The 24,718-nt window shown below is 45.6% G+C and overlaps 1 protein-coding gene across 1 annotated transcript in view; it reads left to right on the top strand.

Moving 5' to 3' along the window:
• Window positions 1-23,107, top strand: part of Rab40b (Rab40B, member RAS oncogene family) — a 32,131-nt gene extending 9,024 nt beyond the window's left edge. Inside the window, exons 2-6 of the mRNA NM_139147.3 lie at window positions 15,664-15,724; window positions 19,608-19,668; window positions 20,376-20,453; window positions 21,146-21,368; window positions 21,920-23,107. Coding sequence (NP_631886.2) covers window positions 15,664-15,724; window positions 19,608-19,668; window positions 20,376-20,453; window positions 21,146-21,368; window positions 21,920-22,191 — 695 coding nt within the window. The 3' untranslated portion in view covers window positions 22,192-23,107. The remainder of the gene's footprint in view (window positions 1-15,663; window positions 15,725-19,607; window positions 19,669-20,375; window positions 20,454-21,145; window positions 21,369-21,919) is intronic.
• Window positions 23,108-24,718: the final 1,611 nt, after the last annotated feature.

Below are 24,718 nucleotides of genomic sequence, written 5' to 3'. Positions count from 1 at the left end.
GGATCTCCGTGAACTGGAGTTACAGTGGAAACCAATACTGTGTACCTTACAAAATGTCTTGGGAGAATAATTGAACTTGAATTGGGGCTTTCTGTGAGAGTACAGACATGTTTGTATGTATCACTAGTGTTGCTTTTTTCTAAATGAACAGCCTTCTGTGAGTCTGGCTTTTCTTCCTATATGCTGGAACAATCTACACAAAGAACCACTGTTTAAACATGACCAAAACTATGGTAATCTCCTGATATCTTAGACATTTTGCATCTATGAAGTAAGAATTTGGACTTTTGGGCTGTCTAGATGGCTCAGTGGGTAAGTGTGTTTGACATCAAATGCATGTCTGTACACCACAAGTGTGCAGTACTTGCTGAGGCCAGAAGAGGGCATTGAGTCCCCTGAAGCTGGAATTACAGATGGTTGTGAGTTGCCATATGATTGGCTGGGAATTGAACCCAGATCCTCTGCAGTGGTTTTTGGTTTTCTGAGACAGGGTTTCTCTGTGGTAACCTTGGCTGTCCTGGAACTCACTCTGTAGACCAGGCTGACATCAAACTTAGAGATCTGCCTGCCTCTGCCTCCCAAGTGCTGGAATCACAGGTACTCACCACCACTGCCAGGCTGCAACCAACCTGTGCTCTTAACCACAGAGCCATCTCTCCAGCACACTGATTTTAAACTCTTAACATATTGTATAGAATCCAGACCTCCACCAGGTCACAGTTGAGTCCCGAACTCATTACTAACAGGGGAACTACCATATGATTCTTGTCGCTAGACTCAGCTGAGAGGGTGACAGCAGTACATGTGCACCATCAGGAGCCCAGGTAGAGAGATGTTCCCTCTGTGTTAGTGCCAGAGCTAAAGTCCAGGATGCTGTGGTCTCAGCGGGGTTTCCCTGGTTCTAGATGCTGTTGGTCATGTCTTAGGAAGAATCCTATAATGTTGTTGGTAAAGAATAACATAGGCCCTCACAAATGCTCCAGCTTTGGGCCTAGGGTAAAATGAGCCTCACATGGTTGCTACATTGTATAAGGATTGTGTGTTCCAACATCTTACAGTTACTGGTTAATTACCCTCCTCTAAACATGACATTTGAATTAACAGTGTGTTATTTACAGTGTAGCTTGTGACAGGATTGGTTTGATTGGCTTAATTAAAAAGCAGGTTTAGAGAGAAAGACTCATAACTATCCGTATTAAGTAGTAATTGGCCTTGACATGTGGAGTGTAAATTATTAATACAAAAGGTTATCTTAACAGTAAAATATTCATTGACTACTATGAATAGTACACAGTTCTCTCTAGATTAATAATATCTAACCATAGATGAAATTGGTTTCTTCCAGTCAGAATGTTGTGTGTTTTGGGGAGGTCACTGACTGACTGTGGGGTTTGGGTAGAGTCAGCTTAGCATGGTACAAAAATTAATACCAAAATACGACATGTGGGGACCGAGTGGCTGGTGTGGGAGGAACCTGCAAAGGAGTGTTTTCAACATCCTTCGCCTGCAGTGTCTTCCCTGGAGCCTGAGGCTGCTGAAGGGAGGTGGGAGGTGGGCTTTCACATGCTGCCAGTGGAAGAAGGACTCCTGAGCAGCTGTGACAAGTGACATTAACGAGGCCTCACAATACAGCAGTGATTCTCTCCTAGAGCTAACAGCAGAGCCTAGAGTCAAGGTGTCAGCCAGCCCTGCTGACAGGGCTCAGGGAGAACCCTTCCTTGCCATCCTTCAGTCAGCCCTGCTGACAGGGCTCGGGGACCCTTCCTTGCCATCCTACTTCTTAGTATCATTAGTCCTTGGTTCTTTGGCATAAGGTAGGCTGGCTCTAGTCTCTGCCTGCATTGTCATAGGATTTCCCAGATCTCTACATCTCCTGTCCTCCTAAGCATATCAGGCACTGGATTTAGGGCCCACATTAATCATCATGGCCTTACCTTGGCTACATCTAAAACAGCCCTATTTCCTGTTTCCAGATAAGATTACATTCTGGGAATACAGGAAGACAGGAAATTTCGAGTGGAAACATTCACATTTTCAATACCTGAAAATAGGTATGGTCCCCATTTTAAAGGCACAATTTTGCAAGGCAGGCCAGGAACTTACTATGTAGCCAAGGATGATCTTGGATTCTTTTTTTTTTTTAACTCTATGTAGACAGGCTAGCTTCTGCCTCCTGAGTGTTGGGATTCATAAGACATACATTACCATTCCTGGTTCATGCAGAGCTGAGCATCAGACTCAGCGCTGTACAGTGCATGCTCGGACAAGTACTTTGCCAACTGAGCTACACCCTCAGCCTGGTGTTACCCTTCTCATGAAAGCAGATCTGAGAACCTGGATCCCCAAAAGATCTCTTCTTGCAGCTTAATACTAGGACTCCTTGCCCATGGTGGTCTCTGTTGACTAGAACCTTATCAAGGGGTCTTCTTCTCCCAGGATCTCCCCAGAGTAAGCATCATGCTTAGGGCCCTCACCACTGGAGTGCTCCTGCTAGGTTCTCCTGGTTGTATGGTGACCAGGGTACCCCAGCCAACAAGCTTGCAGGTGACACAGGGGCTTTGCCACAGTCATCTCTTTTCATCTCCTTTATCCAGTCTCTCCAGTAACATTTTCTAAATCGCAAAGGAGGAAGATAGATGTGCAAATAACTTTTTAAAAAAGATTTATTTATATTTATTTTATGGGAATGGGTGTTTTGCCTCCACTATGCGTATCCAGTGACCATGTAGATTAGAAGTGGGTGTGAAGCCTTTTGAACTAGAGTTACAGTCATATTTTAGCCACCACTTGGGTTCTGGGAGCTGGACCCAAGTCCTCCACAGGAGCAGCCAAGGCTCTTAAGCATTGAGCTATTTCTCCAGCCCCATATGATAGTAATTTTTACCTACTATCTCTAATGGCCTTTTCTTTCTAATAATTGACATTATCCATTCACCATTCTTCACCACATTAGAAGAAATTCAGATTATATAGAGAGGAGCTGGAGAGGTGGCTTACCAATTAAAAACACTGGGTGTTCTGCTCTTCTAGAAGTCCTGAGTTCAATTCCCAACATCCACATGGTGGCTTCCAACCATCTACAACAGGAGCTGATGTACACTGCTGGTGGCCAAGTATACATGCAGACAAAGACCTCATACATAAGCTGTATAAAGACATAAATCTTTAAAAAATAAAATATATATAGATATACCCACATGTATACATATAAACACATATTTTAATCGCATTATAAAGTTACTGTTGCCTTGAAAAATTGAAGAATATTAACCAAACTATAAGAAAGTATATTTTTAACTGAGCAGAGTTGTCACACACCTTTAATCCCAGCACCTGGGAGTCTGAGGCAGGCTCTGAGTTGGAGGCCAGCCTGGTCTACAGAGTGAGTTCCAGGACAGCCAGGGCTAAGCGGAGAAACCTTGTCTCGAAAATAATGAAACAAAAGAAAGTATATTTTAGAACTACAAGTTGTATCAGTTTCTTACAAGTAATATTAAAAATGCATCTCCTATAATATTACTTTGTGGCAGGGATATCATATAGAGAGGTAATGGGGTGAAAATCCAAGGAAATGTCTAGGCGGCCCCGTGGTTGGTCTGTGGGATGTAGCATTGTCTCACTGTACAGACCAGTGTCTAATCCCCAGCTCACAATCCTTCTGCTTCAGTCTCACAATTGCTGTGGTTACAGATGCGCACCACCATATTGATATCCACATTCATTGTATGTTCACTTCCAGAAGACGGCTGTGTGGCTGGAAGCAGCTGCAGGACTCTCCCCTGCTCCCGTGCCTGCTCGGCTCTGCTTACTTGGTAGACACTAGTGGAAACATGCAAGGAGCCGGAGTAAGCGGGGAGGGAGCCTTGCAGTCTGGTCCCCCACACAGCCAAGCCTCAGAGCCTATCCCCGAGGAGATGACAGTCAGTGGAAATGAAGTTTCTACTTGATGTGGGAGCTCAGGGCCTAGTGGCAAAATGGTTATAAAGAAGCATTTTACCCTGTCTAGAGAGTGTGTTCCTGGTTGTGGTAGAGCATAGAGGAAAGCCAGGGCTAGAGGCCATGCAGGTCCTCATGAGCACCCAGCTCTAGGAGTGGGTTCCTCCCTAACTAAGATGCTGGACAAGACTGAGCTCAAATCCTTGTTAGGGTTTAGTTGTGAAATGTCCTATAAAGATCATGTGAGAAAGACTTGCTTGCCTGCTGGTGGGCTTTGGGGAGGTCACTGGATTATGAAGGGTCGGACCTCATCAACGGATTGATTAACTCCTTGATGGGTTCATAACTTGATGGCATGATTAGGAGGTGGTAGAAACTTTGGGGCCTTGTTGAAGAAGGTAGGTACATGGGGACATGTCCTTGGAGACACACATTCTCCTGGGACCCTTGTCTTCTCTGCTTCTCTGGTGTCTTGAGGCCAGCAGCTCTGTTTATCATCTCACTGCAGAGCCAAAGCACAGGAGTCAGCTGACTGTGGCCTGAAGCTTCTGACACTGTGGGACAAAACAAATCTTTCTTCCTTCAAGATGTCCATCTCAGCACAGAGACTCTGGATGTGCACTGAACTAGTGTACCCTAAGGCCAGCAGAATACGAGAGAAGGAGGTGCTCTGTACCTGGTAGAAATCTTCTCCTGAGATGGTGTGCCTCCCTGGGTCTCACGGTCATGTTTGTTCTCTGGATCACACAGCTAAGGCCCATTAGGGTCAGTAGCTCACAAACACCAGGACAACTGCCCCTGTGTGCTCTATGGGAGCCCAGTTCCTTCATGTTTTCTAGTTATCTGCAAGGGTAAAGGCAAGACAGAGACAGGCCCTTATACTGGCAGTCACCTGCCCTTCCTGTCCAGTCCCTGTCCAGGATCTTTTTGAATTTCAGTGTCCTGACATCATAATTCTCTAAAGTCAGATCCCAGCATCTTCTAGGTTAATGGGGAAGGTGGCTCCCTGTTCAGGCCTTCCTGACAGTGACTTGCTGTCCTTGGGCTGAGTGTAGTCACAACCACCGGAGCCTCCTTTACATCCTCTGAGCTAGGTTCCAACAAGGCATGCCTTTAATCCCAGTACTTGGTTATAGGAGGCAGAGGTAGGCGGGTCTCTGTAAGTTTGAGACCAGTTTGGTTTACAGATCGAATTCCAAGAAAACTGGGGCTATACAGAGAAACCCTGTCTCCAAAAACCATTAAAAAAAAAAGTCAGGTGCTCAGAAATAAACATGTTATAAATTACATTTAATCAATATTTTCACCAAAAGTGATCTTCTTGTATGAAGGGTCACATTCCTGGCAGCTCACGTCCAGAAACAGAAGGAAGCAGCTGGCAGAGGAGTTGAAATAGATTACTATATCACTTATTCATCTAAGTGTGTTAGAGAATAGTCTGGTGTGTATGTGTGTGTTGGGGGGGTTTCTTTTAAGGTTAACATTATCTTTCTCTTAGTAACCCTGTATTCTGACTCATTGAGTGAACACTCTGACAGACTCTGTTTTAGAAGCTCCCTGGTACTTTAATCACATTATTTTTCATTATTTATTATATATGTATACACACACACACATACACACACACACACACACACACACACACGTTCTTGTGTGCCTTGTCACCATGTCACACCTGTGGAGATAAGACGAAAACTTGCAGGAGTTGGTTCTTTCCTCCCACCAATGGTGTCCCAGGATCGAGTACAGCTGGCAAGCATCTTTACCCACTGAGTCATCACGTTGTGATAGGTGGGTACATTAGTCACGTTCAGCACATTTGAGTTATTTGTGTGTGTGTGTGTGTGTGTGGTACCGCCAACAGCATCAGTGTCAGAAATAGTGTCTCAAGGATCAAATGGTAACAAAGGAAAAGAAATGGTAAGACAACAAATGAGGAGCTGATACCAAGAAAAAAACTGGAGAGAATAAAGCAAAATACATCAGAAACTAAGTTTATGGAAGATTCTTGTGTAGGTGAGCTTAAATCTAGCTGTGTGAGCCTTTGGCTTCTTTGTCTGTGTGCTATGTGGTCATATGGCTATATTAGATATTTATCTTTAATGAGAGAGAGACAGACAGACAGACAGACATAACAGAGGACTGGTAGCTTCTCCCAGGGCCTGACATCCATACTCTGAGGAGGTGCTGGGGGAGACCCTGGTCAGGTGCCAGGTCCTAGCAGGCATAGCGCCACAGCAAGGCAAAGGATTCATCAAAGCATCAGGGATCCTGAAAGAGGCAGATGTGTCCTATGCAAAAGGGTTTCAGGCTCCCTTAGGAGCCAGGCCTCTAACCCTAGAAGTCTGGAATACCTGTATGATTGACTCAGGTGATGCGTGATTGGGCAGGAGAAGGTGAACACTTGAAGCCTGGGTTTCCTCTGCCTCTTCCCTGCATGTGGGTGAGGCCCTGGGTACAGGGCTGTGGAGTGCTGGTAGAATGTTCCTAGGCCAAGTCCCATTGGTCCCACAGGACACAGGTCTACAGCGTGATGGAGTATCAGGAAAGTGCCAGAATAGGCTAACTTGATCCAAATAGTAGCACCTGAGCAGCCCCCATTTGGTACCAGGGCTTCCCTCCCTGGCCTTGGTTAAGGGCCTTTTGCCTTCCAGTTAGTTTGGGATGGCAACAGTTACTGGTTTGAGCTCTTTTTTGTAAAACTCTCATTGTGATCAACTCAAAAGAGTTAGGTCTGTTAACCAAGGCTGATGCCAAATGCAGAGTCCACTTCACTTCAGGTGTTAGTTCAAAGACCTAACTATGTTAATTTTTCTCCTTTTTTCTTTTCCTTTTCTTTTCTTTCTTTTTTTTTTTTTTTAAAGAAAATAGGTCACATACAGGCTAAAAAGCATGCAAGAAGGCACAGGTGCCAAAACTGGTGATGTAAACATTAAAAGGGCATCTTCTATGTCCAAAATAAAAGTTGTGATTCATCCTAGTGACTTTGCCTTTCATAGCACTTCCTAGTCAGAGAAAAAGTTAGCTGGCATTCACTTTTAAGTGCTTCAGAGCCAAGGGTGTGGTGACAAGCCCACAGAGATGATGAGGGAGAGCCAAACAGAGCACAAGGGATAATGGATGCCCCTAGGAAGAGACATGATTGCACATGGGTGGCATATGGAGACCACCAAAGGCCACCTCTATTAGGTGGGATCCAAGGCACTGGAAAGACATGGCTGTACCCACCCCAGACAAGGACCTTTGAGTTGTGGTAGGTGTATCTTTACTTCCGGCCAGGAAAACTGGACCCAGGAGAAGGTGAAGAAGCTGCTGGTGTCAGGGTCTGGGTACATTAGTGTCTTGATCATCGTGGAAGTACAGCAGGATCTACAAACCCTGGAGGGTTATGCTTACTGATCGCCTGGCTTGAGCCGCTACTCTATGCAGTAGAAGTGGGGGTGAAAGCTCTGTCTCCCAATCCTGCATGTGGCAAACTGAGTGTGTCCCTTCTCCAAATGTATATGTTAAAATCATGATGGTTGTAGGATGTGGGGAGGTTAGGTGATAGGAGTGGAGTCTTGCTGATGAATTACAAGCAGAGCCTGAAAAGCTCCCTCACCTACTGGGCTGAGAGACAGCGTCATTGGGAGCCAGGAGGCCACACTTTCCAGACCTGAGTCTCCTGGTGCTTGAGTCACCCTGTCCCTTCTCCAGAGTTATTGTTTTGAAGCAACATTATGGTGTTTTTGTTACAAGTAACCACAATAGTCTGAGAAAGCACTACCTAGCCCTGTCCTAAATCCTCACTTATAGGGCTACGGAGAGAGTGGGGGAAACAGCATTGAGAGTGGCGATAACGTAACTCTGAAGAAAGACCAAATCTCTCATGGCCTTAAAGGAAGTAAAGTGTCCATAGGACAAGGCTCTCCTCACCAGAGCACAGATGCTGGGAAAGCCACACAGTCCTCAGAGCGCTGGGGTCAGGCCTGCTCTTTCCTGCCCTTGGAGAACTGGTCATTTGGGAGCAGGTCGTTCAGACAACACCCTAATAATGGAAGTCTGAGTTAAATGGTTTTTGTTGTTGTTCTAGATTTTCTTTTTAAATTTTATTTATGTGTATGTGTGTGGATATGTACACAAGTGTGGGTGCCCACAGAAACCAGAAGAGGGTGTCAGAGGCTAAGTGTGGTGGCACACACCTTTAATCACAGCACTCAGGAGTCAGGGGCAGGTGATTCTTTGTGAGTCCAAGGCCAACCTGGTCTGCAAGTTCTATGCCATCCAGAACTACCCAGTCTCAAAACAAAACCACAAAACAAGCAAACAAGCAAACAAAGAAACAGAAACAAAGAGATTGTTGGATATCCTAGAGCCAGAGTTATAACAGGCACTCGGAAATGCTGAGCCATCTGCCGGCCCCATAGATGAATTTTCTTCTAAATTCTTGTATATTTTCCCTTATAGGACAGATGTAGGTCAGTGGACTTTATGTAAGGAATCGAGTGTATCTTTGGTGGCTTTCCCAGCTTAGGAGTTTCCTCCCATGCCCTCCTTTCCATGCTCCTCCCCTTCTTTCTCTCCCCATATCCTCCTGTTTCCTTTCCTCCTTCCAGGCATTGTGCCCTGAACATTTTTGGTAAACAGAAAGGCTAACTCTAAAGAAGCTTAATCAGAAAAAGATATTCCTACACCATGTATCTGTCAATCAGGTCAGGTCTTATTCCAGGAGTGGCTGGATCCCAGGGCTACCAGGATTTTCTAGACAGCTCTATGCTCAAGCCTGTGTGTTGCGCTGCTTCTCATGTTTCCCGTGTCCCTCGTTAGGAAGAAGCTGGTCCAGGACCTCTAAAGTGGGTGGATGTTGTCAGTGATGGTGGCACATAGACCTGTAGTAGTCTGTCCCTCTGTTTGGCCATTCCCCAGAACTCTTAGGTTTCTGGCTTTTCTCTTGTGTCCAACATTGTTTGCAAGATGACCGGCCCATGCCAGAGCAGAACCTCAGAAAGGACCGATTCAGTAAAAATCAAGACAGGTACTGGAAACTGAAAACAATAGTAACTGGAATGAAAACTATCTCAAAGGAAAGATAGATGATACAACATTTTGAAAGAGACTGAGAATGAAAGAGGGGATGAAAAGAAACGAAAAATAAGAAAAGAATATTGTGGGACAAGTTCACGGTACTTAACATCTTATTGATGATATTCCAGAAGGGGAAAACAGATATATACCCAGTTCAAGAAAGCTCAATTCAAGCATGACAGAAGTCTGTAATCCCAGCACTGGGGAGACAGAGGCAGGAGGATTGGGAGTTGAAGATTACCCTTGACGACATTTTGAGTTTGAGTTTAGCCAGGGCAACATCAGACCCTGTCTCAAAAAACAATGATTCAAAAACAGAATGTTTCTGGGGCGATTATGAAAACTGGCTGCTTTTCCAGAGAACCTGGGTTCAGAGGATCTAATGCCCTCTTCTGGCCTTCATGGGTACTGCATGTGTGTGGTGCACAGGCAAAACACACATACACATAAAGTAAAAAAATTAAAAAGAAATACCCAGAATGCAGTCGGGCGGTGGTGGCGCACGCCTTTAATCCCAGCACTTGGGAGGCAGAGGCAGGTGGATTTCTGAGTTCAAGGCCAGCCTGGTCTACAGAGTGAGTTCCAGGACAGACAGGGCTACACAGAGCAACCCTGTCTCAGAAAAAAAAAAAAAGACAAACTAAGGACATTCCCCAATCCACCTTTCACACATCCTTCTCAAGGAAGAACCAAGGAAATCCTAAAGAGCTCCAATACCATAGCTCCTCTGACCAGGCGCCCCCCCCCACACGTACATACACACATACACACACACACACACACATATATACACACATACACAAACACATACACACACACATATACACACACACATACACAAACATACACATATACACACACATACACAAACACACACACACATATATACACACATACACAAACACACACACATACACAAACACACACACATACACAAACACACACACACACATAAACACACACACACACACTATATAGATAATGTCTTATCCATGCAGGTATTAAACTCAGGGCATGTGTGGCTTGCGCTCGCCCAGTGAGCCATCTCACTGATCCAGAGGCATTATTTAACTCTCGGTCAGACAAAGGTTTGGGGCTGAAGAGACAACATGGCTAAGAATACTTGGTGTTCTTTCAGGAGACTTCTAAAGAATCCATGTTCAGTTCCTACACCCATGTTAGGCTGCTCTCAACCGTCTACATCCTTTTCTGGTCTCTGTGGGCAAGCAGGCACTCATAAAGATTAAAAATGTGGGCAGGCATGATAGCACATGCTTATAGTCACAGGAAGCAGAGGCAGCAGTTACCATAAATTTGAAGCTAGCCTGGGAAACACCCTAAGACTCTGTCTGAAAAAAATGAATGAACAAAAAACCAAAACAATTTTATGGGTATGATGAGAAACATCTATAACTTCAACAATTGAGAGGCAAGAAGATCAGATGTTCAAGGCAAGCTAAGGTACATATCAGGTTCAAAGCTAACCTGGACTACCTGAGATCCTACCTCAAAAAGCAAAAAAAAAAAAAAAAAAAAGGCAAAATAATGGCTACTGGTGGGGAGAGTGGGACATGGGTAGGGTATGGTAGGATGGCCTGCTGTGCTTCTACGGGGTCTCAGACTGAATTAAAACTTGAAACCAGAGACCCACAACTTTGATGAAAACAAAAGACAAATCTAGTTCTTTGTTTTTGTTTGTTTGTCTTTAAAGATTTATTTATTTATTTATTTATTTATTTATTTATTTATTTATTATATGTAAGTACACTGCAGCTGTCTTCAGACACTCTGGAAGCTGGCATCAGATCTCATTACAGATGGTTGTGAGCCACCATGTGGTTGCTGGGATTTGAACTCAGGACCTTTGGAAGAGCAGTCAGTGCTCTTAACCACTGAGTCATCTCTCCAGCCCCTAGTTCTTTGTTTTACAAAATTTATAAGTGAGGATGGGGCTGGGGTGGGGTGGGGAATCATAGGTAGGCCAGTGAGATCGCTCAGTGGGTAAAGCTTGATAACCTGAGTTCTTTTCTAGGTCCCACATGGTAGAAGGAAAGAATGGTTTTCTGCAAGTTTGCTTTTTTTTTCCTCTGGCCTCCACACAGGCTATAGCACATGTGTGGGACAAAACACACTGTCTTCTCATATATAATTTTATTTTTTTTTAAAGATTTATTTATTTATTTATTTACTATATGTAAGTACACTGTAGCTGTCTTCAGACACACCAGAAGAGGGTATCAGATCTCATTACGGGTGGTTGTGAGCCACCATGTGGTTGCTGGGATTTGAACTTCGGACCTTCGGAAGAGCAGTCGGGTGCTCTTACCCACTGAGCCATCTCACCAGCCCCTCATATATAATTTTAAACTTGTAAGTACTTAAAACTTCATTCCATTCTGTTATGTTTGTTATAGTACAGGATAGTGTAGTTTAGTAATCCTGACACATTCTAAAGAATGCAGCGCTAGCCAGTTTTCATTGTGGGAGCATCATACGGCATACCCACTCAAAGACGGCTACAATGTTTCCAGGAGAAGTAATCTCATGGGACCTCCATCATATGTGCACTTAGCCACTTATGGGTCAAACAGGATTGTAAGGATGACTGAGAAACGGGATGTTTAGAGGCTGGAAGAGCCAGCCTGCCTAGGCAGGAGTTAACCTCCTCAGAAAACAAAATGAAATGGCCTCCAGCCTGTGCAGGCTTGGTACTCTGCCCGTCTAGAGATTGACATGCTGAGGTCAGAATTATTGCTTCCACATTCAAAACAGATGTGCAAATGTGTTTATTCATTGCCTCATGGAGAGAATGAAAAGTCTTTAGCAATCCAGAGGGAAGCAAGGTTTTCAAAGTTAACCTCACATATTCTGTTTATTGTATGCATGCCATGCTGTGTGCCTCTGTGCTGATCACCGCAGAACATCTGTGTTTGATAGTCCTGTGCTATCAAACTCCGTAGATTTGAAGGTCTGTGAGGAGGCTACTGTGCTGCGATGACAGATTGGGCTCCTCTGGGACCCAGGAGAGGGAATTCTCTCCTGTGGTTCCATGAGGAAGCCTCCCGGGCAGTCAATAAGAGCCGTATCCATTCGAGTGTGAGTGAAGTCAGTTCTGATGCTGAAAATTCCCTGCCATCCTCCAGGCTAGGAAAGAGACAAAGGCAAGGAACACTGAGCAAGAGAGGCAAAAGAACACACAGGTAGAGAGAGAAGTGGGGGAGGGGTGTCGAGGTGAGACAGGCCCAGGTCAGGGAACATCCAAACCACAGACATGCCAGCATCTTTCTGTGTTCTCACTAATGGGATAGGAGGTACTGTGCTCCTGACTCTGAGTTTCTTAAAAAGAACAGCAGTTATTCCTCTCTAAGGGGCAGTATTTCATTTTCCCACTGATTTGCCTGTCCACTGGCATGATGGAGCCTCTCCTGTGGACAGAATGTCACTTTAACAGGAGACAAATGGGGACTCAGAACCTTACTAAGATATGGTCTGTTAGAGAACCGATGGGCTGGGGCCTCGGTTAGGGAGTGTGTCGCACGAGGCTGGGGTAGGGGATGTGTCCTCGACACTGGGGAAAGGCTTTGTGGGGTAACTGATGGGTGGGTTCAGGAAGACTTCAGCTCTGTTCACCTAGAGCCAGAGTGCATAGATCTCAGCTCCCAGGGCATCGGCTCCACTGCCAACCTGGGGAGGAGCTACTGGCTCATCCAATGGCTCCTGCCTGCCTTCCTGTGCCTTGCACTGGGCACTCGGAGCTGCAACACTACTCCTGGGGCTGGGGACCTAGAGTTGAAACCCAGACCTCTAGATGTCTCCAGGGGACTGCACTGAGGCTAGTCCTTTAGTGTTGATGATGGTGACAAAGAAGCATGGTGACGTTGTATGCCTGACCCATACATGATCTAATTCTCAGGCTGGGTGTCCTTCAATCTTAGCACTAGAAATGCAGTACAAAAACAAAGTACTAGGATGAAGGAGGCTATCTGTGAGTTTGTGCCCAGCCTGGTTTATAGAGCAAGTTCTAGGCTAACCAAGGTTACACAGTGAGACCCTGTCTTTAAAAAAAAAAAAGCCAAATGGTGGAGCAGGTTACAAACTTGGTGGCATTTGTGATACAAAGGGTGTGGCCCTGCTGGTGTCTTTACTGACCTCAGTTTCTGGGCCCTGGGTCCTTTCTAGAAGAGCAGTCAGTGCCCTTAATCTCCAGCCCTACTAGGTGTTTGGATTTTCTTGTTTGTTTTGTTTTTTAGAAGCAGAAAAATGATTTCTGAGGGGATGAAGGAGGATATATTTTTTTGTTTTTAAAGACAGCTTTTGGAGGCTAGACATGATAGTACATACCTGTCATCCCAATACATGGAAGGTGGGAAGCAAGAAGAAGGTCTTCTTTAGCTAAATAGTTGATTTGAGGCCAGCCTAGACTACATGAGACCTTGTCTCAAAAAGTATACCAAAACAAAAGCTTGGGGGAATCTGGGATGCAGCCCTTTGGTAGAGCTTTTACCTAGCATTTGTCCATCCCCAGAAAACGCACACACATGTGCACACACATATATACCTACACATGTTCAAAAACATTTTTTCATCTTTTATCTTAGAAAAAAGGCATATTTATTAAAATAAAAGCTTGATGTAGGCTTAGTGGTACATTCCTTTAATCCCAGCATTAGGGAGACAGATGCAAGTGGATCTCTGAGTTAGAGGCAAGCCTGGTCCACAGAGTAAGTTTCAGGACTGCCAAGCCTCACAGAGAAACCCTGTCTCAAACAACAAAGACCAAAGCAAATAAAATAAAAGCTTGAAGAGACTAGTGAGATGGGACAGCACGTAAATGCCCTTGCCACTGTGTATACTGCCCTGACTTTGGTCCCTGGGACCCACAAAGCAGAAGGAGAGGTTGTCTTCTGAGTACACATACATGCACAAGTGTTGTGGCATGCATTCTTGACCATGATGTAATAAGAATAAAACACAAAACTTGCAGGACTGCTGGCATGGCCCAGCCAGTACAGAGCTTGCCATGAAAGTGTGTTGGCCCATGGATAGACACTGCCCTTACCCACGGCACCCACGGCAGAATTCCGAGGCCTATCTGTAACCCTGGCACTAGGGACTGTGGGGTTGACAGGGGGTGACAATGACAACCTGAGTTTGAACTTTCATACTCATACAGAGGTGGGAGTAGAGATTCCTGGATATTGTCTCTAACCCCCATGAGTACCGCAGCACACAGCCTATCCACACACCCCACACACTAATAAAATAACAGTAGTAATAATAATAAATCAAATAATTTGAATTTGAGACGGTCTTACTATGTATCCCTGCCTGCCTGGGACTTGCTATTAAACCAAGCTGGCCTGGAATTCAAAGAGATCCACATGCCTGGCTAAATTAAAAAAAAAAAAATATATATATATATATATTTAAGATTTATTTATTGTTATATGTAAGTAGCTGTCTTCAGACACACCAGAAGAGGGAGTCAGATCTCATTATGGATGGTTGTGAGCCACCATGTGGTTGCTGGGATTTGAACTCAGGACCTCTGGAAGAGCAGTCAGTGCTCTTAACCACTGCGCCATCTCTCCAGCCCTAAATATATTTTTAAACAATAAAATGAGTACTGAAGAAATGGTTGAGTGGTTAAGAGCACTTTGTTGCTCTTGTGGTTTGGTTCCTAGCACCTCCGTGCCTGCTCACAGTTGCCTGTAACTCCAGGTCATGAGTACACTCTCCCGTGTGTGTATGTGTGTGTGTGTGTGTGCGCGTGCACACACATATGCATGCACAAACACACACACATATTAAAAATAAAATCTTAAAATAAGGCGAAAAGACAGACCTGAGGTTAACCTCTGACCTTCACACATGCTGGGCACACATGCACAAACATAGACATGTACATACACCACACCCACACCCACAAACCTCGAAAAGAGGGGAGAGTTTAGAAAAAAGACCCATAATGTCTAGTCTAGAGGTCATCTGGCTCAAGGCTGTCCCCCAGGCTCACCTTCCAGTGCCACAATCTCAGAGGTGGCATCTCCCTCTCTGCTCCCACACTGCGTTTCCTTCACATTTCTAGTTTGACACCTGAGGACACACTCCTGCTGCCAGAGCTGCTATTTTGACTTTGTCCCCTTGGATACAGCTGAGACGAGCTTTCATGTGCAGTGTGGGGTGGCTACAACAGAGGGCAGAGTTAAGGAAGGACAGAGAAAGAATACAAAACCCAATGGACTACAGCACCTCAGCAAATCCAGCAGCCACCAGGCCACACATGGCTCTGGGAGGACTTAGAGTAGTTCTTGAGAAGGTTCAAGTCGGCATCATGGGATCAGCCTGAGCCCACTGACTCAGGGCCCATCCACAAGACAGCAGCAGGGGATTAGCAAGGCCCAACGGACCCAGCTGGGAAACACTGAGCTGATGGCAGCCAACATAGATGCTGTGGTGCTTGCATCTGAGTGGTTATCCCCTGGGGTGTGAGAGAATCTTCAGAGATACATATTCAGGGTCTCACAACAACTGCTTGTGAACTTGTAGCTATACAATGTGGAACCTGTTTCTCTTTCAGTGCAACAGTTTCACATGCTTCATAGTTCTGTTATGGGTGATACATCCAGCCAAAAACCTAAGGTGTCCTCAACCCTTTTGCAGGAATTGATCACAAGACGACCACCATCCTGCTAGATGGCCGAAGGGTGAAACTGCAGCTTTGGTGAGTTGGGGGCTATTCTAGTCGGGATGTCCAGTCATAGTCCTAGAGCCATGGCCCTTAGTGCCAGCTTGAGCTGGTGGCTTTCCTCGGAAGGTGCTGACGCAGTTGTCTGGGTCCACTGAATCTCATTACCCCATTGTTCAAGAGGATGTGTGTACCAAGGGCTAAGCTGTGTCCAAGAAAGAGCCTTTGTTGATAGAAGGCACCTCATTGTTACCTGCTTCCTGTTTCACTTCACCTGGTGTCATCAGGGATAGAAGTAGAGTGACCAGGACAGCCCAGTTCTCCCATTCCTGGTTCTGATTGTACCACATGGAGCTCAGAGTGCCCTAGTGCCAAGGGCAGAGGACTTGTCGACCACCTAGACGATAGCTCCCTCTGCTCTGGCTTCTAAGGTACTACGCCAGCCCTAAGCCTGGGAACTAGGGGCTCATTCTCCTTCCTGAGCCTCCCTGACCTGTGGGGAGACACATCTGAGGTTGTACCTCTAGCTCTGATGGCTCTGCACAAAGATGCTGAATCTGCAGCTGTGTGCATGGCCTAACATCACAGTGGAATTGGTCTCTTCTGAGTCTCCAGCTCCCGATGGCTTTTTTTTTTTTTTTTTTTCAGGAAGCCAGGCCTATTTTACTGCACTCTTCCAGAGGCTTCAGGGACTCGTACCATGCTCAAAAACAATCAATCCCAGAAGCTGGAGAGGTAGTCCAATGGTTAGGAACACTGGCTACTCTTCCAGAAGACCTGGGTTTCATTCGCAGAACCTACATGGTGGGACCATGAATTCCGGAAGATCTGATGCCTTCTTCTGGCCTCAATGAGTGCTGCACATATGTGGTGCACAGACATGATTGCAGGCAAAACATCCATACACGTAAAATAAAAATAAGTAAAATTTCAAACAAAACCAAAACCCAGTCCCTGTATGACCTGAAGCCTCTCTCAGGTGGTGTCTGTTGCTGTGTCCACACTGACTCTTCTGCACAGACAACACAACCACTCTAGCTAGTTTCCTGACGTCCAAGGCCAGGCCTTCTGTCAGCCTCCAGCCTGTTTCTCCTCCCATGTCTGTAGAGGGCGCTGTGGCGTTGTGCAGGGCTCTCATAGGCCTATGTGATTACCAGCATCACGCAGGGTCATCATCAGATACAACTCCATTTTACTGTCTTGCCACAGACTTTCTAATGGCTTCCCGTGGATTCTGTTGAGGCTGGTTCTGAAATCCTTGATTACTACTTCACTTCTCAGAGCAGTGAGATGGTTCTTCCCCTGTCTTTGACAAAAGTCAGTGCCTCCTGCTCACGTCCATCCTGAGCTGCAGCACTCCTCTCATGTGTTGGGTTAGTCACCAGCAGTCGTTCCATGGGCATTGTGAAGACACGCCTGGTATACATGGCCGGGAAACTCTTCATTCCCAAGAGTAGTGCTGGAGTGGGTATGTTAACAGTATGTGCAGATTGTGTATCTGCATAGCTTTTAAAAAAAAGATTGAAGAATCATTGTACCCTCTCCAGAGAGTTGCTACCATGAACGCACAATACCAGGGCCCCACTCTGGGAACATTCCTTTTCCCTGGTAGTCTCTTGGCATGCTGATCTTGCCTTCTGAGTACCTGTGTGTCATCACCTGCAAAGCAGAAGTCCTGTGGTTCCTTGTGTTGATGAACTTAGGGGCATATCTGGAGGATCTGCTCATGGTACAACTGGATGTCAAGAAAGGATCTTCCCTATCATTGAAAAAAATGTTTATCCTGTGCTAGGGACGGAACTCAGTGCCTTTCTCTCATGAGGGAAGTATACAACCAGCAAGCTGCATTCCCCCACCTTAGAATAACTGAGAAATTGTACTAGATTTAATTTAATCTCTGAGAATCATGTTAAAACCCACTGTTAGGCTTCTAAATATTTATTTATTTATTTAATGTATGTGAGTACAGTCCCTGTCTTCAGACACACCAGAAGAGGGCATCGGATCCCCATTACAGATGGTTGTGAGTCACCATGTGGATGTTGGGAGTTGAACTCAGAACCTCAGTCAGTGCTCTTAACTGCTGATCCATCTCTCCAGCCCCACTATTAGGTTTCTAGTCTGACTTTGAGACAGGGTATCACAATGTATCCCTGAGTAGTGAGAACTTGCTGTATAGACAAGGCTGGTCTTGAACTCAGAGAGATCTGCCTGCCTCTGTCTCCAAAGTTCTAGGATTAAAGGCATGTGCTCCCAAATCCAATGCCTGGTTCTAGTTTGACTTTTTCTTTTTGCTTTGTTTTTTTGTTTATTTGTTGGTTGTTTGCTTTTGTTTTGAGACAGGGTTTCAAGCCTTGGCTGTCCTGGAACTGACCCTGTTGACCAGGCAGCCTTCAAACTCAGAGATCCTCCTGCTTCTGCCTCCTGAGTGCTGGGATTAAAGGCATGTGCCACCACTGCCTGGCTCTAGTTTGACTTTTAAATATTAGGGGCTGGAGAGATAGGTTAGTATTAAGAGTACTGATGCTCTTCCGGAGAACCTGGGTTTGGTCCCCAGCACCATACATGGCTCAAGGGTACCAGTAACTCCAGTTCCAGAGAACCCGACATCCTCTTTTGGCCTCTGCAGCATGCACAGAGTGCACAAAAACTCACACAGACACACAGATGCACATAAATAAAAACAAACGAATATTTTTGTAAGTAAACATTAAAGCCAGGCTTGGGAGCCAGGTGTGGTAGTTAGTGTATGCCTTTATTCCCAGCACTCAGGAGGCAGAGGCAGGTGGATTTCTGAGTTCAAGGCTAGCTTGGTCTACAGAGTGAGTTCCAGGACAGCCAGGGCTACACAGAGAAATCCTGTCTCGAAAATAACAAAACAAAAAAAAACAAAAACAATAACAAAAAAATTTAGGGTTGGTAGCATATGCCCATAATCTCAGAACTTGGGAAGAGGAAGCAAGTTTAATTCAAAGCTGAGTTACACAAAGAAAACCTGTCTCAGAACAAGTCAAGCATGGTGGCAAACACCATTACTGTCAGTGCTCAGGAAGCTGAGGCTACAGAGTAATACCCTTTCTTAAAAAAACAAATCAAGCCGGGTGTGGTGGCACACACCTTTAATCCCAGCTCTCGGGAGGCAGAGGCAGGCGGATTTCTGAGTTCAAGGCCAGCCTGGTCTACAAAGTGAGTTCCAGGACAGCCAGGGCTATACAGAGAAACCCTGTCTCGAAAACAAAAACAAAAACAAACAAAAACAAAAAACAAACAAATCAAGCCGGGTGTGGTGGTGCACACCTTTAATCCCAGCACTCGGGAGGCAGAGGCAGGCGGATTTCTGAGTTCAAGGCCAGCCTGATCTACAAAGTGAGTTCCAGGACAGCCAGGGCTATACAGAGAAACCCTGTCTCAAAAAAAACAAAAAATAAAAAACAAAAAACAAAAACAAAACAAAACAAATCAAGATGGCTCAGTGGGTAATGGTGCTTGCCACCAAGCCTGATGACATGAATTTGAGCCTCAGGACACACGATGGTAGGAGAGGCTCCCACAAATTGTCCTCTAACTTCTACACATGTATCCTAGCTTATGCATGTACACACAGACATATGAACACACATATATACATACATGCAACATGTAGGCACGACGACACCACACACACACACACACACACACACACACACACACACACACACACCACCACCAACAACAACAACAATGAGAAAGGGAATGAGCCCAGAAGATGTTGATGCCAAGATCACTCCAGAAGATTCAGGCTTTGTGGCTTTGTCTTGGACCGGCGGGTGATGTCCACCAACACTGACACTGTAAAAGATAGTCATGGCTCCAAAGTGAGATGGTAGTTATTAGGAAGAAACATCAATTTCCTCTTAACAGTCTCCAACATCTTTTTCAGGGACACCTCGGGGCAGGGGAGATTTTGTACCATATTCCGCTCATACTCCAGAGGTGCACAGGTAAACAGCACTCCAACCTGGGAGCAAGTTGATTTTGAAGAATAACTTTACAAGTTTTTACTTAGCAATCTCCTTTATAGCTAACTGGAGGGTGAGGCGATTACGCATGTATATAAACTGATGTGGGTGTAATCATCCACTGTAACCTGGTGGCTTGTGTTTTCTCAGCATCCTGGATGGTGTATGTGGGCATGCATTCTCATGAGTGCCTGCCTACATGGGTGTGTGTGTGTGTGTGCAAGCATGTGCACATATGTACTTGAGCTTCTTGTATATGTGTCCACTCTATGGGGAGGGAGACTTGCTCTGCTCTAGGTGACAATGTCCCCACATCCTGTGCCCCAGAGCAGCTTGTGGATGAGTTCCAGCCTCCAGCTCAATTTGATAGTTGAGCATCTATCAGTAAGTGCATGAAACATCATTGGAAATAATAATGTAATGCCTATAAAGAATGGTTAAATCAAAATTACATGCTTTTGTTGAAGTAGGTAAAATGATTACTTAGGAACCAGACATAGTGGTGCAAGACTTTAACCCCAGTACTTGGGAGACAAAGGCAGATGGATCTCAATGAGTTCCAGGCCAGCCTCATCGCACTGTTTTGATTTTTAAAAAATAACGATTGGTTAGTTATGTCTCTTCAAGTCTCTGGACCAAGCTTGCTGCTATGTTCCTCTGTGTGCTGACCGTTGTGACTTCTCCCCCAGGGTGTGGTCCTGGTCTATGACATTGCCAACCGATGGTCCTTTGATGGCATTAATCGATGGATTAAGGAGATTGATGAGGTATGATACATGATATTGGCCAGGGATTGCCAACGTGGCTGTTGGCCAGAGGTTCAGCAATAGGGAGAATGCTTCGCCTCACAGATAGACCCAGCAGCTTGACCAAAGGACCTTATGGCTCGGGAAACTGGGCTCTGCTGTGCCCCTGACTGGGCGTGTGGGTTCTGCTTGCCCCACTCCCATTTGGTGGGATGGTGGGTGGGCAGGGATGGGACTGCTGCTTGCCCAGCTACTAGTGGGAGCCTAGTGGGTGAGCATCAAGCCCGCTGATCAGGGTCTTGTGGCTTTCCTAATAAAGGGCTACAGGTTGAGTGTTTAAAAACAACAGTGATTTTCTTCAGGTTCTGGAGGACAGAAATTGGTAGGGCCAGATTCTTCCAAAGCTCCAGGACAGTGCTCTTCCTGCCTGTCCCAGCTTCTGATAGTGGTAGCCATCTTTGACAGTCACTTCATCCTATGCCATCATCATCATGTGGCATTTCCCTGTGTCCCCTCTGTGTCCTCTCCTCGCCTTATGAAGACACCAGTCATTAGAATAATCCCCCCCTCCAATTCAATAAGACTTCATTTTAAGTTATTACATTACACAAAGACCCTATTTTCTAATAAAGTACTGTTCTGAGGTTCTGTGAGGACATGAATTTGCGGGGCCATACCACTCAACCATTTTTCTTGTCTTTCTCATGCTCTAGCATGCCCCTGGGGTTCCTAAAATCTTGGTGGGAAATCGGCTGCACCTGGCATTCAAGCGACAGGTGCCCACTGAACAGGCCCAGGCCTACGCCGAGCGCCTGGGTGTGACCTTCTTTGAGGTTAGCCCTCTGTGCAACTTCAACATTACAGAGTCCTTCACAGAGCTGGCTAGGATCGTGCTGCTGCGGCATGGGATGGACCGTCTCTGGAGGCCGAGCAAGGGTATGTTAGGAGGGCCAGTTTAAGTCTCCTTTAGCTCCATCAGATGTGAAGTGGCTCTATAGCTCCTTGCATAATTGTCTGCCTCCTAGGCCCCCACCTCAAGGCTTCTGTGGCCATTCTCAGAAATCAAATGCATTTAGGGGTTAGGAGATGGCTCAGTGGGAAAGGGTACTTGCTGTCAAGCTCTAATCTGAGTCTGATCTCTGAAACCATGGTGGGCTTTGGATCTCCACATGTAGGGTTATAGCACATGTGTGAGTGAATGGGTGTGTGTTTGCACTATATAAATGTTCATTTTAAAAATCAAATATATTTGAAGGGAATAATTATTACAGCTTTGGAAGAAAGCTCACGATGAGATTTTTCTGTGGTCTGTACATGGGCAGAGGTGGAGGCAGAACAGGGTCTGCTATAGTCATCAGTGACATAGCCATCCCATTTGAGATTCCTAGTTCCTGGAGGGAGCAATCAGATGTGGGGCTTCTTCCTCCTTGTAGCCATCCCTAATCATAGAACACATAAGATAAGCAGTTCTCTTTTCTTTTCCCAAGTACTGAGTTTGCAAGAGCTCTGCTGCCGTGCTGTGGTGTCCTGCACGCCTGGGCACCTGGTAGACAAGCTCCCCCTCCCTGTCGCCTTAAGAAGCCACCTTAAGTCTTTCTCGATGGCCAGTGGCCTGAACACCAGGATGATGCATGGCCGCTCCTACTCCCTCACTGCCAACTCCAGCCACAAGAGGAACAGCTTCCGGAAAGTCAGGACCATCCGCCCACCCCAGAGCCCGCCCAGGAACTGTGCCAGGAACAGCTGCAAAATTTCTTAGAGGCTGGAATTGGTGGCAGTGGCCTGTAATCTCAGCTACTCAAGAGGCTGAGGCAGGAGGATCACAAGCTCAAGGCCCATCTAAGCTACAGAGTGAGTTCAAGGCCAGCGTGGGCAATTTTGAGACTCCACCTCAAAATTAAAAAGTGAGCTGGCTCTCTGGGAGAGTCTGAAGACAGAGACCTTTCCAGACTCGAGGAACATGTTCTGCATTTATTAACGGTAACGATGCTGCTTCCTTTGGAATGCCACTGCCGTGGTAGGAATGCCCAGTGCGCTGTGACTGACACTTTTGTGTGGATGTGCATGAAGCTCTTGTTCTAGACTTGTGTGTGCAAAGGGAAAAAAATTAGTATTCTTCTCTACTCTTGATAATATGAAATTATGGATGTGACTTTTTATCATGATTGTTGTGCAACTTTTTCTGTAACTGCTTTTATATGGCTGATAAAATGTGTGTAGTGAATACATGTTCAAGGAAATTTCAGAAGCAATGATAATCAGATAATCTAGCATTACTGATACTACAAGAGGGGCCTTTTGTAAACATTTTAATGTCAAAGCCCCAACTTATAAAAAATGCTGCAGTTTCACAGGTTGTGTACAACAGGTCTGTCCCATTTGGGTAGGACATGGATTTGATAAAGTTTTTGCTATGTTGTTTACTACATTTTGAGATTAATAAGTAATCTATATTCATATTTTTCTGTAAACCTACATATTTTGTACAAAGTATCCTACAAGTTCTGAAACTATGGGAAGAAAATGCCAAAGATATCTCCAATTATGTTGAACAAAGCCAGCATTGTTTCAACAGATTAGCAAGGAGAGAGGTATTTCAGTAAAGGAGAAGTAAAAACAGTTATTTAAGGACTATGTTTCTCAATAAAGTGGATACTTGCTCCTCTCTTGACAGAGTCGTGGTATCTCTTTCTAGATCCAGGTACAGCACAGCTCTCTTCTGCACTTGTCTCCTTGCCTGTTTCATGATGTTTACCCCAAAGCTTAGTTTTGTCCTATGTCATCTTTGGAAAGGATTTCTTCCCAGAGAAGAAATGCAGAGAAAACACGTAGTGCTGTATGTCATGACGAATGCCTAGTATCCCGGTTCTTGGGAGCTTGAAGCAATATTACTGTGATACTTTGACCAACTTGGAGCTACATCGTGAGTTCCAGGGTTAGAGAATGAGACCTTGTCTCAACAAGATAAAGTGGAAGTACTGAAAGAAACACGCTCTCATGTGGCTCCTGGTAAGTGTCAGAGGTTTGTTAGAGCTGTGGCCAGACATTTCCCTAGAGATGAAGCCCTTGTCACTCCTTGCCAACAAAAAAACAAAAACCAAAAACCAAAACAAAGCCACCACAACATTCTGGCGTTATAAAGGCTCAAGTATAGGTCTCTCTTCTGGTCCTGCTGCTTAGGAAGCTAGACCCTATGAGAGATTAAACAACAGGAAAACTGAAATAAGATAAAGCTTGGATACCCTAAGTTTTTATTAGTGATTTACAATGTCTTAACATTTTTTGAGTCTCCAGATACATAATAACAATGTCCTTAGAGAAGCAGGAGTGTAGCCATCTGAGCCACTGAAGGCCTGAAGCTGGGGTCATCCAGCCCTGTGGAGATGAGGTGAATAGATATCCAGAGAGGCAGGTGAGTGTGTAAGCCAGTGAAACCCGAAGGAACAAGGCCTCCTTGACAGTGGCCAACTATCAAGACATCCTGCCAGGACCTTCACAGCCACCTTATTGTTGTGCAAATGTTCTCACAGATGGTGAGACCGTTTAGGGCTTGAACATTCATGCCTCAGCTGCCCTTTCTTAGGTTCATAACTAGAGAGATGAAAGGACAGTCCCTGAAGTGGTTTCCCCTCCCCTCTTCAGTGCTGATGGGATGAATGGTGGGCTGTGTGGGACTAGGGTCCTTCTGCTTAAGCTTCTTGAATCCTAAGACGCTACAAGTCTTCATTTGGGGGAAAGGATGGTAAACAGGTAAGGGGAGAAGCCAGTGAGGAGAGAGGGAACCAGAGAATGAATTGTAGTAGAGAGGAGAAAGCACCAGCTTCCAGAGCCATCCCAGACCCCTGTAAACAGAGCACCCCAAACAACAGTCGCGAGGTCTGGGGATCTTTTCTGTGAGGTTATGTCCTATTATGTCTCTTTGGAAATTTGTGTCTGTGAGAGGACGTGTCAGATGGTTGGGAAAGCTCGGGAAGAAATAGGGGATAGTCTGTCTGTGTTTGTCTCTCGGGGAAAATGCAGGTACCATTACACGAAGGCTGCTTCTGGTCGAACACGATGTGTATCGTGGGAACGCGGTGAGGGTTTCAGGAGACTGTGTTGTGGGCAGGAGCGTTGGCGCAGTCTCTTCTCTGCCCTGTCCTTGGTCCCATCAGTCCTGCCCTGCTTGTGTGAGTGCGGGGCACCCAGCTCTCTCCGCAGCTTCCCCTCGGCTGCGTCCTGCCCCGCCCCTTATGGACGCGCCCGGCGAGCCCTCGCCACCTACTTCCCGCCACCTACTTCCCTGC

The sequence above is a fragment of the Mus musculus genome, chromosome 11 (genome assembly GCF_000001635.26).
Source record: "Mus musculus strain C57BL/6J chromosome 11, GRCm38.p6 C57BL/6J".
In the NCBI taxonomy this organism is placed as follows: Eukaryota; Metazoa; Chordata; class Mammalia; order Rodentia; family Muridae; genus Mus; species Mus musculus.
The sequence above is the reverse complement of the archived record's forward strand: the minus strand, read 5'-3'. Positions and strand labels throughout refer to the sequence as shown.